Here is an 18621-nt window from a genome sequence, read left to right on the forward strand (position 1 = left end):
GTGCAAACTATTATTTGTTCTTACTTATAATATTTACATTCTAACCTACTTTAATTTTACTTTGATACACTACACATTTACCATGTCTCCATAGGGATTTAGACATATAACAAAAACTATCAGACACTTTTCAGGCAGTGAACATAGTGCATGTGTGTGGGAGGGGTGGGGGAGCAGGTGAAGACGGGATACAATTAAAAAATACTCTTGAACTCACAAAATTTAATTGCTAGGAGCAGAAAGATAAACCATGAATAAATAGTAAATAGGAGGAACTGCACAGGAACTGAACAAACATTGTGGCATGCTATAGTGAATTATATACACAGAACAAGAGTTCCAAGACTTTTTCAACTGTTGAATTTTTTACAGATATTCATACCTTATTAAAAAACAAAGTTGTAAAGGATATATGACTTTTACTATTAATATTTATATGTGGGTAAGAAGGTAAAATATGAGTAGAAACACAGTCCTTATACTTTTAATTTATAATCACTCCTTTTTGTGGTGGGGACTATTTCAAGGACCTGGTTCAGAGACACAAATACATGGATGCTTTTAACAAAATGGTGTATGCTGTCTGCAGTAACGAAAATATTCTATCTCTAGATTATTCAAGATTCTTAGTTTAATAGAAGCAGATATTAAAACTGTATTGATTATGGAATAAGAAAGGAAACATCTGTACATGTTCAGCAGATCTGACTACATACAGAATACTCATTCTGTGGTTAGTTAAATATAAAACCTGTGGCGAATTATTAAAGGTCCACTGTGGTTAACTTCATTATATTATGTATTTAGATTATCTACATACCAACCACTGTTGTCCATAAACAAATACATGATTTTTGGCAATATCAACTCTGTCCCATGCCAGTGTAAGGATAAGCTGGTCAAACGCTGATGCATTAGTACCTATTGAATAAAGAAAACCAATAGGTAAATATGTCTCCATCACCTTCTACGCTCTTATAAACTTTCCCTAGAACCCTTTGCTTTATATAGATCATATACGCCAAGATGGACCATTAATGTTCAAGTATAAAAATTATATTGCTTAGCCAGACGTGGTGCACCCCTTTAATCCCAGACTCAGGAAGCAGAGGCAGGCTGATCTCTGAGACTGAGGCCAGCCTGGCTGGTCTACAGAGTAAGAGCCCTGTCTCAGAAAAAACAAAAACAAACAATCAAATACCCAGAAAACAAACCAAAAAAAAAAAAAAAAAAGCCTCAGTTGAAAAAAAATCAGAATGCAGAAACTGAGAAAACAAAGATGATTTGTTTCCATCACAGACAAAATACTCAATATCTTAAAAATTCTGAAAAATGTTTTTTTCAAGTACTTTTCTGCACAAATGTTTAGTATAACCATAAACTTTATTAGGAAAGGGGTATACTCTACATTAAATGGGATCTAATGATGGCTCAGTGAGTAAAAGAACTTACTGCCAAGCCCAACAACTTAAGCTCCATCTTCTGGCTCCACATGGTAGGAGAAACCCAATTCAAGGTGTTTTACAGCTCTACACATGCACCATGGCACACTCAAATGTGCACACACACCAGGTAAAATCATGTAACTTTCTTTTTAAAGACGGAATAAATAGTATCGTGGATGTGAAGACGGAAGATGGGATAAAGGATATGCTGTGAGAACATGAGAACCTGTGTTCAGATCCCTAGCACCTTTGAATAAATAGAGAAGTTAGACAGACAGACAGACAGACAGACAGACAGATATGGTGACACATCTGTGACCCTATGGCTTAGGATAGGGCTAGGAAAAAGAGAGACTAGCGGGTCCTTGGAGCTTGCTTCTCAACCAGTCTCACTGGATCTGTGAACTCCCAAGTTCAGAGACTAAAGAAGGTACCTGAATCATGTGACTCTGCGTGTGTGTGTGTGTGTGTCTGTCTGTCTGTCTGTGTGTGCGCGCGCGTGCACGCGCCCACGTACTGTACAGAGAGAGACAGAGACAGAGAGACAGAGACAGAGATATGAAGAAATGGGATAAAAGATGACCATGACAGTAACAGCTGTAATCCTTGCTGTGGGGAAGCTGCATGAGGGCTATCATGAGTTTAAAGCCAGGTAAAATCTACAGAGCAAATATGATTAAACACACAACTTTAGTAGCTGCCTTATATTTTTTATGTGTTAATCTTTTAAATTGAAATAGTTTAACATTTCAGTACACAGATGTTTAGGTTACTCTGAAAATTTTCAAGTATATTTTAGTCTATGTTTGATTATTTACTGGATTTAAGAATATCACTTTAGATTTCTGATACATCAAAAGCATGCTTCAAGATGGTTGCACCATTTACGTAAGGCAAAAGATCTGCAATTTTCTGTTTGGGAAGGGAGGAGGTAGCACTTATTTACAGTTTACTTCTACTTAATTTTTTTTTAATAAATGAAATTTATGTTCTAGGATGACTACCCAGTGCTGCATAACCAACTGTGGGACTCTTCCTGCTGAAGAGGAAGTCTCCGTGTCTCAGCAGTGGTTAACTGCCTGTAGCTCTTCATCCAGGAGCAGGGCTTTTAAGACTCACCAACTAGCAATGGTGTTGTCATTGTTCAGGTCTTGTTTAGATAGCACTGAGATTGTACGTGGTAACACTGTCTTATCTAGAAGATACAATATCACAGTCCACTTCCTAGTCCCCTAGCTTTATAACAATCTTCCTCTCCTCTTTCAAAATGTTCCTGTCTTAGGTTACAGGTTATGTTGTAAATGTAGCAATTGGGAATGGGCATCCCACTGATAGTTATTCTCTACATTTTAAGCAGCTGTAGCTTTTTGTAAAGGTTCCTGTCTTATGTAAAAACAAACTTCTTTGATAAGAATTAAGAGCTACACAGAAAATCCACATACACATGGTAGCTAAAAAATGCTCTACTCAATGATAACTTGGTCAAAGAAGAAATAAAGAAATTAAAGACTTTTTAGAATTTAATGAAAATGAAGGCACAACATACCCAAACTTATGGGACACAATGAAAGCAGTGCTAAGAGGAAAAATCATAGCTCTGAGTGCCTCCAAAAAGAAACAGGAGAGAGCATATGTCACCAGCTTGACAGCACACCTAAAAGCTCTAGAACAAAAAGAAGCAAATACACCCAAGAGGAGTAGACAGGAAATAAACTCAGAGCTGAAATCAACCAAGTAAAAACTAAAAGAACAAAACCAGGAGCTGATTCTTTGACAGAAATCAACAGGACAGATAAACCCTTAGCTAGACTAACTAGAGGGCACAGAGACAGTATTCAAATTAACAGAATCAGAAATGAAAAGGGAGACATAACAACTTAAAGAAATGTTTAATAACATCCTTAGTCATCAGGGAAATGCAAAGCAAAACAACACTGAGGTTCCACCTCACACCAATCAGAATCAAAAACCCAGGTGACGGGGTTGGAGATTTAGCTCAGTGGTAGAGCGCTTGCCTAGCAAGCACAAGGCCCTGGGTTCAGTCCCCAGCTCCAAAAAAAAAAAAAAAAAAAAAAAAAGGTGACAGCAGATGCTGGCAAGGATGTGGAGAAAGAGTAACACTCCTCCATTGTTGGTGGGACTGCAAGCTGGTATATCCACTCTGAAAAACAGTCTAGTGGTTCCTCAGAAAATTAGACATACTGCTACCTGAGGACCCAGCTATACCACTCCTGGGTATATACCCAAAAGATGTTCCAACATATAACAAGGTCACATGCTCCACTATGTTCACAGCAGCCTAATTTATTATAGCTAGAAGCTGGAAAGAATCCAGATGTCCTTCAACAGAAGAATGGATACAGAAAATGTGGTACATCTACACAATGGAGTACTACTATTAAGCTATTAAAAACAATGACTTCGAAGCTCAGAATACTCAAGGTACAAATTACAGACCACATGAAACTCAAGAAGAACAAAGACCAAAGTGTGGATGCTTCAGTACTTCTTAGAAGGGGGAAGAAATACAGAGACAAAGTGTGGAGCAGAGACTGAAGGAAAGGCCAACCAGATATTGCTACACATGGGAATCCATCTCACATGCAGTCATCAAACCCAGTCACTATTGGAGATACCAAGAGGTGCATGCTGACAGGAGGCTGATATAGCTGTCTCTGCCAACTACTGGACTGAGAACGGGGTCCCCAATGGAGAAGTTAGAGAAAGGACTGGGGTAACTTAGGGGATTTACAACCGCATAGGAGGAACAACAATATCAACCCACCAGAGCTCCGAGGGACTAAACCATCAACAAAAGAGTACACCTGGACAGACCCATGGCTCCAGCTGCATATGTAGCAGAGGATAGGCCTTGTTGGGCATCAATGGGAGGAGAGGACCTTGGTCCTGTGAAGTCCCCAGTGTAGGGGAATGCCAGGGTGGAGAGGCAGGATAGAGTAGGTGGGTGGGGGAGCAACCTCATGGAGGTAGGGAGTTGGGTAGAGTGTGTGTGATGGGGGTGGGGGGTGGTTTGGATAGGAAACCAGGAAAGGTAATAACATTTGAAATTTAAATAAAGAAAATATCCAAGGAAAGAAACGAAAAAAAGATAAAAAGTCAGTGGGAAAAAAAAAAAAAGAATTGAGAGCTACATTTATTGGACTAGGCCAGGACACAGAAGGTCTCATTTCTATTTTTGTATAATAATGGAATACAAGTTCATTATCTAAATGTTTGGATTCTTCTTCAAATTTTCATATTCGTTTTTTCCATAAGGCATTCATTTTTTCTTTAAGTTATAGCCTTCAAATTATTTTGTGTGGGTGCCTGTGCATGTGTTTGGGTGTGCTCACGATACAGCCATCATGTAGCTCAGAGGGCAACTTTCATGAATTGATTCTCTCCTTCCACTATGGATTCCAGGGACAGAACTAGGGTCTTTAAGCTCATGTGGAAAGTGGTCTGATCCACTAATCCATCTCAATGGGCCAATATAGGTGATTTTAAAATTCCTTGACTTCATCATTTGATTTCTTAGATTCTTCCTTTGTAAAATGAAGAAAAGACAAAAGAAAACAGGGCAGGTAGAACCAATGGAAGGATAAAATAAGATATGGTCCACTTACATACAAGGGCTAGCACACAGAAAATGTATGGCAAACAGTACAAATAGTATTCTATTATTATCTTATGTTGTGATATTTATGTCATCTCTCTTTTTACATCTATGGTTTCTGAACACTTAAGCATCTCTTGATCAAAGATGATTTATACTTAATTATATTAGGTTTAAAAACATAGTGATAATTTGTTATAATCTAATATTTGGAACACCTTAATGGATAACAAGACCTTTGATCCTGCCCTATATACAAATAGGACATAATTTCCCAATGGGGCATAATTTTCATTTCTGATTTTGAAAATACTTATCACTATGACATTTTTTAAAACCATTGGGTATCTAGTATTCAGAAAGACCACATTAGTTTTCATATTTTCTTCAGAAGAAATTAGCTTATTTAAGTAAGCTCTTATTTCTATCAAGTAAATACTTAATTACCTTTAAAGTCATTTTTTGAAATACATCCCATTTCATGTCTATGTGGATATAAAAACACATGGACGGATGGATGGTGAATGAATGAATCCATCCATCCATCCATCCATCCATCCATCCATCCATCCATCCATCCCTCCATCCATCCAGTTAAATCTTCAAGACACAAACTCTAAGTCTATATAACTATTTTGTTGCCAACTTAAAATTTAACCTGTGCCTTTCATAAAGAAAATGACTGGAAAATCAACTCCTCTGACCATGACATGAAAAAGCTCTACCTTATATAAATAGAACATACTCTAAAGAGAACATGTTTTTAGAATCTTACCTTTTCAGTTGGCATCTGTGGCTCATACCTTAATCTCAGCACTTAGGAGCCAGATGCAGAAGAAGGATCTGTGTGATTTCCAGGACAGCAGGGCTATGTAAAGACACTGATTCATAACAAAATAAAAAATCCTTACCTTTTAGCAGTGCAGTAAGTATGGCCACATCTATATCTTGATGGTCCTCTGAACCAATATGGAAAACAGTGATCTATTTAAGAATATATTAATATTATTTCTTCATTTTTAAAGCTAAAATATTATAAAACAAAAAATAATTTCAAACCATATAAAGAGAAATGTTTATATGAAAATTTGTATAGAAACAGATATTTATATGTCTGATAAGATGGCTGAGTGGGTAAAAGTGTTTGCCACATATTACAATTTGAATAAGAATGGCCCTTGTATGCTCACATAATTGAATGCTTAGACCCTCATTGGTACAACTATTGGAGAAGGATCAGGAGTGGAGAAGGTTTGTTACCAGGGATGGGGCTTCTAGGTTTCAAAAGCCTTCATTCCAGAAGTTAGCTTCCCTGCCTTGTGGTTATCTCAACACGTAAGCTCTCAGCACTGCTGCAGCTCCATGCTTGCCTGTCACCGTGGTCCCTACTATGTGACCATGAACTCACTTCTCAAATTATGAGAGCACATTAAATGTTCTTTTATTAAGTTGCCTTGGTCATGGTGCCTTCTCACAGCAACAGAAAAAGGTTAAGACAGGAAAGGTAAGACAAACCTGACAACTAAGTTCCACCTCGTGAAGCCACTAAAGGTGGAAGAAAAAAACTGACTCCACAAAGTGACTTCCATGCATGCATGCCCACACAACCATACACACAAAATGTTTTTTTAAACAGAAAGATTTTTGTAGTCACTTACATATTGCTATAACTATACAGATCTCTAAATCTATAGATCTAAGTGATCTAAAATCAGTTCAAACCTAAACACAGAACAGAAAATGAAGACTTCTTTACTTACATCAATCACATTAGCAGACATATCCAAAAACAGTATTTTCTTTTTCCTTTTTTGTTCTGTTTTGTTGAGACTAGGTTTCCCTGCGTAGCCCTGTCTGCACTCTGCTTCCTGTGTGCCTAGACTAACTAAAGGCTTGTTTGTTTCCTATCATAGTCACTTCTTTTTACCCTATTTTATGTCTTCTAGCTTACATAAGCAATTTGTGGGTAGAGACAAGAAATTACTATCAGAGCACATCTTGCTGTTCTTTCTACGGAGTGAAAACTTATTCAAGTGACCCCCCCAACACACACTTTTTTAAAGAAAACTTATAAAGTTGTTCTAGCTGTACTGGGACTCAGAACCCTCCTGCTCACCCTCCAGGAGCTGGATCACAGGTGGGCACCACTATGCCTTGCAGCACACATATTCTGGGGCGAAGGAACGTAAATCAAGTGAAATATAAAGCTATTTAGGGGGTTTTACCTGGATAGTTTTCAGAAAGTAAAAGATGATTACTACACTAGTAAAAAGTTCAACTAACTTCATTTCATGGAGAACAAAGCTTGCAATGAAAGTCAAAACAAGGCAAATCAACACCTGATCAAGGCCCAAAGGCCAAGAACAGACAACAAATCCATGTTTCTATGTACTGACAGAGCTGTTAAAATTTTATCTCTAAAAATATAAGCCTGTGTTTACATGTATAAAATTAAGCAGCACAGACTTTTAATCTAGTAGTCTTAAAAGACTTTTCCAGACATTTTATTAGAAGTCACTAACAACTACAACTCTCTCTCTCTCTCTCTCTCTCTCTCTCTCTCTCTCTCTCTGTGTGTGTGTGTGTGTGTGTGTGTGTGTGTGTGTGTGTTTATATATGAGAGGAGGGGGTGAAGGAAGGAGGGAGAGAGAGAGAGAGAATTGCACACAACAATTCAAACAAGTCAAAGGCAATCTGTGAGAGTTGGTTCTCTCCTCCCTCCATCAGGTGAATTCAGGGATCAAACTCAGGTCATTAGACTTGGTGGCAAGCACCAGTAGCCACTGAACCATGTTGCTTCTTTTTCTGCATTCTTCTTAAATACTAGGCACAGTCAATTGAGTCTCAGTTATAAAACTTCCCTTAAAAGAATATAGTCTTAATATTTTATGAAAATTAGTCTTTCTATGTCACTCAATTGAAGACCAATAAGGAAATGACAGAACAGCTTTAAAAACTTAAAACATAAAGATGAAACAATATATGAATTAGAATAAATAATAGGCTTAATCTGCTGAAATCTACTCACAAGCTCTTTTTTTTTCATACACTCCATCATTGTTTGAAATAAATGAACTGCTTCACTCTGGCCAAAGTTAAATGTTTTTTTGATAGTTGATATAATATCAGGCTCTGCTGCATCAGGAAGATTCCTGGTAGAAGAAGAAAATCAACTTACTTCATTCATTTCATCTCCTCTGTAGGATGAAAATGAAATACAAGCAAAGCTTCTAGAGATTCTGTACTAATATTAAAAACTAATTTCCTGAGATACCTATTATTAAATCCTTGGCATAAGAAGAGGAATAGAGTGTTTTCACTTTGAATTATTTTGTGAATGTTTTAAACAAAGCATGTGGTGTAGTATTAGTACTTGGATTTCACAAGGTATCATAATGGTAATTCTATATACTATGGCTTTATAAAATAATTTTCCAATGTGTCTTAAACATGGAAACTTTACATGCCTCAGAGTATCACAATGCAGCAGTTCATAATCAGAATCTCCTTTCCTATTCTCTCTGCCTTCTACAGTTCACCTCTCTTCAGCAATCACTGTTAGCCTGCACGGTGCTCTGAGATCTTATTTAGTAATTTTCTTAACTCTTCTTTAAAAGTTTGGAATGTTCACAAGTTTGCATGTCATCCTTGCATAAGGGACACACTACTCTGCATCATTGATGTCAGTTCGTGTGTGCTGCCATAGCTGAGTGATCTAACACACAGCTTCCATCGTTACTCAGCTGTCATCATTCCACTGTATACACATGCCATAACTTACTTAGGCCTCTTTTGGTAGATATTCTATGTCTTTATCTTGTACAAATAACCCTACAACAAAAACTTTATACAGGACTGGAGAGATGGCTCAGTGGTTAACAGCACTAACTGCTCTTTCAGAGGACCTGAGTTCAATTCCCAGCAACCAAGTGGTGGCTCACAACCATCTGTAATGAGATCTTGGTGCCCTCTTCTGGCTTACAGGCATATATTCAGGCAGAATACTGCATAAATAATAAATAAAAAAATCTTAAAAAACAAAAACAAAACCCGCTTTACTTGTAAAAACCATTATGTGAAATTAAACTATCAGGTCAAAGGTATATTTCTGAAGCAATAATAAAAATAATCTTTTGAATAAAAAAATTAAAAAGATTGTACTTTCATACCAATAATGTATGAGACAAACTACTGCCGTAAGTCTGAACAAAGCATTTTACTGAAATTGAGATTTTCATTCTCATCAAATAAACAAAGAAATCCAGTATTACATAAGCAATAGCACTCTATACTGTAAAGTATGCTATACTCTACACTCACCCTCCTTCCTCTGTCTGCTTATGGATATATGCTAGTAAATCTGCAGCTCTGCCTGTCCCTTCACACACAACAACTGGAACGGGGGGGCTTTCCTGGAGGTACTCCAGTACTGTAAGGATGACATTTGGCCCGCCTTCAAATATCAAAGCCACCACAGGAACACCTTGCCCAATTCCTGAAAAGGGTAAAAGTTTAATTAGTAAATTCTGACAAAACTCAGTAAATTAATCTTAATTATTTTATATTAAAAAAATTAAAATAAAATTACTTGTCAGACAGTCAGCTTTACCTTGAACACTGAAGGTTAGCAATAGCCAGTATATATATAAATAACCAAGCACCAATGTAACAGTGCTCTAAACATTTATTCACTGAAATCGCCTCTGGGTGAAAAATTAGGAAATTCAACATGTGATTTAATACCAACTAGAATGTGCATATTAACTGAAAACAAACCTTTGTGTATTTATTAATTGAACTTTTGACAAGATATGTTAGGAATAATTTGTGGTTCAGTATGTCTAGCCTTTTCTTTTTCTTATTTTTGAAAGTCTGATGTTGTAACCCAAGCAGATCTTTAGTCTCAGCCTCTTGAGAGCTGTGATTACAAGCATAAGCCACCAGGGGTGGGGGGAATTTTACATTTTAATACTGTATTAGCTGAATTTCTATCATATACCTATTTTTATTTATTTTTACAATGCTTCTTATTCCAAGTAGTTGAGGCATTAGTATAAAAATTAATACTAGAGAGAGCTACAGAACGGGAACTGATCATTAAGGGTGGAAGACTTTTACAATAGATAAAAAAATTAGTGAAGAATACTAGTCTTCATTTTTTACAACAACCTTAAATGTGGTAACAAAACACAAAATATGTCTAACTGTAGATTTGTACAGCATTGCAAATTCTCAGGGTGGCCATGATGGTTCAGTTAACAAAGCTTCTGATAGTCTGCGTTCAACCCCCAAGTCCCACAGAGTGAACCCTGAGAACCAACTGCCAGGTGTATCCTGTGACCTCCAGTCACCCCACAGGGTAGGGGAGACAAAATTTAAAATTTTTAGAGATTTGTTTACTTTATTTGGATAAGTGTTTTGCCTAATGCCAATCTATGGACCACACATGTGCCTACTGCCCTGAGAGGTCAGAATTCACTGTATCCCCCACAAATGAAATTATAGATGGTCTGAGACACTGACTGGGTGCTGGGAACTGAACTCAGAACATCTGCAAGAGTAACAAGTGCTCTCAGCCACTAATGGCCATTCTCCAGCCCCCAAAATATTTTTTAAATTACTCCATTTCACAAATATTGTGACTCCACTATACGTGTTCTGTTATTTTATATTTCTGTATCACTTCATCAGAGTTCACCTTCTCTGTATACTAGGTTACAGAACTACTTCAGATTGTAATAAAATATAGGTGTTGAAAGCGAAAGTTCCGTCATAGTTGGAAAGAAAAATCTGTTCCAAGAATATCAATTTTTAAGACCCATGTGCCAACAGCAATATAGACTTATTTTATAAACTGTAGGGAAAGCTAATTCTTAACAAAGTGATATTGGTCCTTTTATATCACTATCTTGAAAGTCAAAGTCATGTATCAGAATGACCACAAACATTAAGAATGTTAGTAAGTACCTTGAGCTACAGGGGTTTGTACAGGATACTGTAAAAATATCAACATAAGTTTAAAAAAAGAGAAAGAAAAAAAAAAAAAACAACCCACAATGAGAACAACAAAACTTTTCTTTTAGGATGTCTTTTCCTGGGTCTTACCATTTAGTTTAGATCAGCCATTTTTGGTTGCTTTATAGGTTCTTTTACTATGGAAAGAAAAGTATACTTACTTCAAAGAATGTGCTACTTTTCAAGTATGTTTCTGGCTATTAATACACCTTTGAGTATTTTAACAATAAAAAAAAAAATCTATGAACTCCCTTACTAGCATGAATTCTTTGCTGATTAATGGTTTTTTCAAGTTCTCTTCTCAGTCTGACTTCTGCCCCATACTTTCCAACCGTGCCGTCATCCACCAAGATGAAATGGGAGTGTAGATTATTCAGAACATTCAATTTGCTCAAGGGATTTAATAGGGTTTGATAGGGGGCAACCACCTAAACAACAGGAAAACAAGAGTCAATGAAAGGGAGGTGAATGCAACACAGTGTAAAATAAATTCTGAAGTGACCCATGGATAAAACGTATAATTCTATTTTCATTTATATATAAAGAAAAAGAACAAACTTTTAAGTATGTGAAGAGCAATAATAAAATGAGCCATGTTTTTATCATGCATGCAAAAGGAGCAGTAAAATATGCAGTGCTAATTATAAATTTATTTGAGTAAAGTACAATACAGAAGACAAAAAAGCAGCAAAATGTCAAAGTGATTTTTTTCCAAAGCATAAATATAGTCTTTTAAAACAGACATTAGTAATTCAGTATCATTTGAAAATGATTACCATTAATTTTTCCTCTTGGTTATTTTTAAAGTAGGATTACATTATAAAGCCCCACTAGCCTGGAACTTTGCTATATAGATCAAGCTGGCTTCAACTGAAACTCAGAGACCAGTCTGCCTCTGCTTCCATGTGCTGTGTGCTGGGATTAAAAGCCTCCAATGGCACAGCCATATTCACTGGGAACACTGAGAATCATGAAGCTAGCACAGTTGCTTGATGTAGTTCCAACAAAGCGGAACAGATTGCTGCAATTGCTGTCACTTTATTTCTGAGTTGTGGTCTCTGCGTGTTGCACTCTTGGGGACTTTTCTGCATTACAATTCATTTTATTTCTTTTATTAAGAAAAATTATATCTGAGTCTTTTTAGGAAAATACTAAAATTAAATTTATTGACCACTCTTTACAAGTCTTCCTTATGCCCTGGACATCATTAAGCACAGATGAGCATATGGCTAGATGAGGCCATTACTCCAGAAATATTCTTTGAGTATCTGCCCCTGAGCGACCTCAAACAGCATAATTGACACAGGGTAAACAGAGTCAATTGACAAACTTGCTAGCCAGGAGAATAGGTTACATATTCAAGGTCTCTTCTTATTATAGATGTAAAGCTCTCAGCAAAGAAATTTTAAAGACGGGGGGTTCTACAGTATACACACCTGAAGGGCTACAACTCAGTAACTAAGACAGACGGACTAAACTGACTAAAACAAACATTTCCAACTTCACAGGGTAAATGATGACACAACAGTAAAGTAAGTTAGGTATTAGTATTTACTTATTCATAAAAAGACTGGTTCAGATACTTTCTGTTTGCCTGGAGTGCCTAAAAGCTGGCTGTCATGTAATAAATGTGTTTGCTTCAGAGGAGACATTCTTTATATTCTTTAAATTGGAGTTATAGGGTTAATAAAATCTGTTTTTGTTTGTATTTTCTAATTGTAACTAAACTTGTAACCATGGACATGAAATGAAAAATCAAAAAATATTCTGTACCACTTACAATAACCATTAGCCTATCTTTGTTCTGTGAAATTTGTATAAATAACCAGTTGACAGTCAGAGCTGCTAAATTCCCCTGACCATCGAGGGGTTCTCTCCATGCCTTTGGTGATACCTTATTTCCTCTGTGGGTGCCCTATCAGCAATGAAACTAAGGCCCTCAGCCAGGTAAGGCCCCACCTCAAAGCCCTTGGCACTACAGCATCACGTCCAGCCGCTTTTACTTTAATAGGCTCCTGATGAATATCTATAAACCAGTCCACATCTTCAATCTTCTTAAATAAAGCGCTAGCATATAATTGCTACTCTTGGTGACAAGCTTAATCCTCAACATTAAATTAAATAGTTATATCTCTGAGTTCAAGGCTAGCCTGGCCTATAGAGCAAGTCCCAGAACAACAACAGTTACATAGAGAAACTGTCTTGAAAAACAAAACAAAACAAAAGATCAGTTACAAATACAAATACTATATGGGAAATATATTAAAATAACATTCTACATTAAAAACAGAAAATAAGAAGGACCAACACTATTATAAGCATTTATATTGATAAACATTTTCCAAAGGATCAAAAGAGACCCCTGAAAATTTTGTTTTAAACTTAGTGTGAAAGTCTGATATGGTCTATCAAGTTGGCTAGCATTATTCCTGTTTGTATACAAGCTCAAATTTAAGACATAAAAAAAAGCTTTCTTACATCTCTCCCAACAAGATCATTCCTGTTTTCTATCACTCCCCATGGAGCTATTCCAATAGTGCAAATTTTTCGAGATGATCTGGAAGCATGTTCTTTGAGGGCATCACCAACATGTTTTGCCACACCTGTTCATACAAAATTTTATTCACCATTAGAAAAACCCTGTACATTCTAACACTATAATTTATGACATTTATTTAAAATAAGATTCTAAGGCTATACGATCCAAAGCCAAGCTTATAAAAACTGTAAGATAACCACAGATTAACAAAACCACACAATATAAAATCCACTGCAGGGCTGGGGATTCAGCTCAGTGGTAGAGCGCTTACCTAGGAAGCGCAAGGCCCTGGGTTCGGTCCCCAGCTCCGAAGGAAAAAAAAAAAAAAAAAGAACCCAAAAGAAATAAATAAATAAAATCCACTGCAACTGTCCAAAACCCATGTAATGAATCTATCACATCGGCTAGTCCTAACAGTGATGGATAATTTTCTTCTTGTAACAATTATATCTTGGGGTTGGGGATTTAGCTCAGTGGTAGAGTGCTTGCCTAGCAAGTGCAAGGCCCTGGGTTCGGTCCCCAGTTCCGAAAAAAAAAAAAAGAAAAGAAAAAACAATTATATCTCCTCTTTCACATTAAGACAAGGAAAATAACAGCAGCACTGATTTGTTCCCACTGCCTTGCTTGCTTAAAAGCAGTCCATTTTCAAAACATATTCAGATAATCTTTGCTCTTACCAACTAACACCTTAAAACCTTTCCCTTCTTATTCAAGAGTAAAAGCCACAATGTTTGTTAATGTCCTGTAAGATCTTAAAAAGTTGTCTGTCTGTTACTTATAACACACCATGCTCAAATAATGTCGTATGAGTCTAAACAAATAATTATTAATAAAATATGAATAAGAGAATTAAGGTGATTTATATAAATAATGTTTAACTAAACATTATACAAAAGATCTTGAAGAAAGGGAGGCTAATAAATGAAAAAATAATTTTTTTTTTTTTTGGTTCTTTTTTTCGGAGCTGGGGACCGAACCCCGGGCCTTGCGCTTCCTAGGTAAGCGCTCTACCACTGAGCTAAATCCCCAGCCCCAATAATTTTTTTAAAAAGTTAATTTTTTTATTTATTTAGTTTTGTTTGTTTACTTATTTTTTTGACACATGGTCTCACTATGTAGTTCTGGCAGTCCTGGAATTCACTCTGTAGACCAGGCTGGTCTCAAACAGAGATCTACCTGCCTCTGCCTCTCTGGTGCTCGGATAAAAGGTATGTGCCATCACTGCCAGGATGAAAATTTAATTTTTTTTTCAGTTACTACTGTACTTTATTGTGTTCAACCAAATCACCATGTTACAAAAATAGCAAGCTGCCATAATAAAAAATAAGGCTCCTCTATCCAGCACCAGATAGCATCATTTTACTTTCAAGCCTAGAAATTGCACACTTGTATATAAACCAACCGAAGATGAGGATTGAGAGTTCATCTTGGTGGATTTTTCCTTTGATGAATATGAAGTGTCCTTCCTTATCTTTTTTGATGACTTTTAATTGAAAATTGATTTTATTTGATATTAGAATGGCTACTCCAGCTTGCTTCTTCTGACCATTTGCTTGGAAAGTTGTTTTCCAGCCCTTCACTCTGAGGTAGTGTCTGTCTTTGTCTCTGAGGTGTGTTTCCTGTAGGCAGCAGAATGCAGGGTCCTCATTGCGTATCCAGTTTGTTAATCTATGTCTTTTTATTGGGGAGTTGAGGCCATTGATGTTGAGAGATATTAAGGAATAGTGATTATTGCTTCCTGTTATATTCATATTTGGATGTGAGGTTATGTTTGTGTGCTTTTCTTCTCTTTGTTTTGTTGCCAAGATGATTAGTTTCTTGCTTCTTCTAGGGTATAGCTTGCCTCCTTATGTTGGGCTTTACCCTTTATTATCCTTTGTAGTGCTGGATTTGTAGAAAGATATTGTGTAAATTTGGTTTTGTCATGGAATATCTTGGTTTCTCCATCTATGTTAATTGAGAGTTTTGCAGGATACAGTAACCTGGGCTGGCATTTGTGTTCTCTTAGGGTCTGTATGACATCTGTCCAGGATCTTCTGGCCTTCATAGTTTCTGGCGAAAAGTCTGGTGTGATTCTGATAGGTCTGCCTTTATATGTTACTTGACCTTTTTCCCTTACTGCTTTTAATATTCTTTCTTTATTTTGTGCGTTTGGTGTTTTGACAATTATGTGACGGGAGGTGTTTCTTTTCTGGTCCAATCTATTTGGAGTTCTGTAGGCTTCTTGTATGCCTATGGGTATCTCTTTTTTTAGGTTAGGGAAGTTTTCTTCTATGATTTTGTTGAAGATATTTACTGGTCCTTTGAGCTGGGAGTCTTCACTCTCTTCTATACCTATTATCCTTAGGTTTGATCTTCTCATTGAGTCCTGGATTTCCTGTATGTTTTGGACCAGTAGCTTTTTCCACTTTACATTATCTTTGACAGTTGAGTCAATGATTTCTATGGAATCTTCTGCTCCCAAGATTCTCTCTTCCATCTCTTGTATTCTGTTGGTGAAGCTTGTATCTACAGCTCCTTGTCTTTTCTTTTGATTTTCTATGTCCAGGGTTGTTTCCATGTGTTCTTTCTTGATTGCTTCTATTTTCATTTTTAATTCCTTCAACTGTTTGATTGTGTTTTCCTGGAATTCTTTCAGGGATTTTTGCGATTCCTCTCTGTAGGCTTCTACTTGTTCTCTAAGGGAGTTCTTTATGTCTTTCTTGAAGTCCTCCAGCATCATGATCAAATATGATTTTGAAACTAGATCTTGCTTTTCTGGTGTGTTTGGATATTCCGTGTTTGCTTTGGTGGGAGAATTGGGCTCCGATGATGCCATGTAGTCTTGGTTTCTGTTGCTTGGGTTCCTGCGCTTGCCTCTCGCCATCAGATTATCTCTAGTGTTACTTTGTTCTGCTATTTCTGACCGTGGCTAGACTGTCCTATAAGCCTGTGTGTCAGGAGTGCTGTAGACCTGTTTTCCTGTTTTCTTTCAGCCAGTTATGGGGACAGAGTGTTCTGCTTTCGGGCGTGTAGTTTTTCCTCTCTACAGGTCTTCAGCTGTTCCTGTGGGCCTGTGTCTTGAGTTCACCAGGCAGGTTTCTTGCAGGGGAAAAGTTGGTCCTACCTGTGGTTCCAAGGCTCAAGTTTGCTCGTGGGGTACTGCCTAAGTCCTCTCCGAGGCGGCAGCAACCAGGAAGATCTGCGCCGCTCCCTCCGGGAGCCTCCGTGCACCAGGGTTCCAGATGACGTTTGGTGTTTTCCTCTAGCGTCTGGATGTGCACAGAGTGCAGTCTCTTCTGGTTTCCCAGGCGTGTCTGCCTCTCTGAAGGTTCAGCTCTCCCTCCCACGGGATTTGGGTGCAGAGAACTGTTTATCCGGTCTGTTTCCTTCAGGTTCCGGCGGTGTCTCAGGCGCAGGGGTCCTGCCGCTCCTGGGCCCTCCCCTACGGGAACCCAGAGGCCTTATACAGTTGCCTCTTGGGCCAGGGATGTGGGCAGGGGTGGGCAGTGTTGGTGGTCTCCTCCGCTCTGCAGCCTCAGGAGTGCCCACCTGATCAGGCAGTGAGGTCTCTCTCCCACGGGGTTTGGGAGCAGAGAGCTGCTGCGGGCCGGGATCCGCGGGTTGAAAATTTAATTTTTAAAGGTCACTTTTCTTTTTTACAATTTTATTTTTATGTTAATACATGTTTCCATGTATGTGAATCACATATGTCCCTAGTGCCCAAGAAAGTCAGAAAAAGGTATCAGATTCCCTGGAACTGGAATTACAAATAATTGTGAGATATCATGTGAATGCTGGAAACAAAACCCATGTCCTCTACAAAAATAGTCAGTGCTCTTATCTGCTGAGCCATTTCTCCAGCCTCCAAAGGACATGCCTTTACCACTACCAAAGGAGCAGACTACCATTCTTTTACCAGTTTATCAGTAGTTAGAAGTGACAAGACTTTAAAGTAGAGTCAGCAAGTGTTTTGGCAAACGTTTGAGACAAGCATTAACATTTGGGCTGTGTGTGGTATGTACTTACTAGTCTTTGTTACAAGTATAGACAAATGAATGTGGCTATATGCAAATAAATCTTTATTCACAAGAAGAATTACCTAAGCTGGATCTGGCACACAGCTTTGCAAACTTTTGTCCTAAAGTGTGTATTTTAAAGGCCTGAATGGCAACCAAAAAGATTAAGATATTTTTATCAATGAAAATTACCAAAGATTACATAGAGTAACAGAAGAATCAAATATTTATACTAATTTGTTATTCCAAATGCCAAACTGATATGAAAGATTGGCAAACACTAAATAAAATTGATAGTGTTCATATTACCTGTATTTACTCCTCCAGTTAAAATCCAAGCTCCGGTTGTAACTGCAGCTTTAATAAGACCCTTTCCAAGCAACTGCTTGATTCTTGGATGAAGTTCAAATTTCTGCATGCCTCCATGTACAGAAATAACAAGTTTGGGTAACTCCATTTGCCATTCTTTAAGCAGAAGTTGCAGAATGATTTCAGGTTTGGTATCATATGATAGTCTCACATACTAAAACAAACAAAGGGCCAAAATAACTATGTTCGCAGATTTAATAATGTAACATCTGATAATCAAAAAAAATATACTTAAGTTAGATCATGTAAGAAGTATTCATGGGCCATTATCAAAATACTTACACTCCTAGAAATAAAAATAGCAAATGGCTTTTAAATTTGGAAAAATTCCTGATATTTATAATACTAGCATTGTAATTCACCAAAATCAAAATAAAGATGTCAATTTATCTATTTATACTCGATTATCAATTAACCCAACATTTAGTGCCCTGTTTAACTATGAATACAACCAAGAGTAAGAGGCATTAGGACAAATTGCATTTGTTTTTGGAATCAGTCAGGTACAAAAGCAGTAAGAATTTGTGGAAAATAAGAAAACTTGGAGAGGAGCATGATGTCTTAATACAAAGAGAAGGATGCAAAGGTTATAAAATTACTAAAATTACATTACAGAATTTAAAAATATGCAATATTTAA

The 18621-nt window shown here is 37.1% G+C and overlaps 1 protein-coding gene across 3 annotated transcripts in view; it reads right to left on the reverse strand.

Annotated features, from left to right (window-relative positions):
* The window catches only part of Trpm7 (transient receptor potential cation channel, subfamily M, member 7), an 88497-nt gene that overhangs the window by 44184 nt on the left and 25692 nt on the right, over positions 1-18621 (reverse strand). For all 3 annotated transcript variants that reach the window (XR_010064692.1, NM_053705.2, XM_039105837.2), the window contains 7 exons: positions 17923-18136; positions 13555-13679; positions 11333-11504; positions 9382-9556; positions 8090-8213; positions 5973-6045; positions 821-921 (listed from right to left, as the gene is read on the reverse strand). Coding sequence is in view for 2 of the 3 variants with exons in the window: in NM_053705.2 (NP_446157.2) it covers positions 821-921; positions 5973-6045; positions 8090-8213; positions 9382-9556; positions 11333-11504; positions 13555-13679; positions 17923-18136 (984 nt within the window). In the remaining variant the exon portion in view is untranslated. The remainder of the gene's footprint in view (positions 1-820; positions 922-5972; positions 6046-8089; positions 8214-9381; positions 9557-11332; positions 11505-13554; positions 13680-17922; positions 18137-18621) is intronic.

The sequence above is a fragment of the Rattus norvegicus genome, chromosome 3 (genome assembly GCF_036323735.1).
Source record: "Rattus norvegicus strain BN/NHsdMcwi chromosome 3, GRCr8, whole genome shotgun sequence".
Taxonomy (NCBI): Eukaryota; Metazoa; Chordata; class Mammalia; order Rodentia; family Muridae; genus Rattus; species Rattus norvegicus.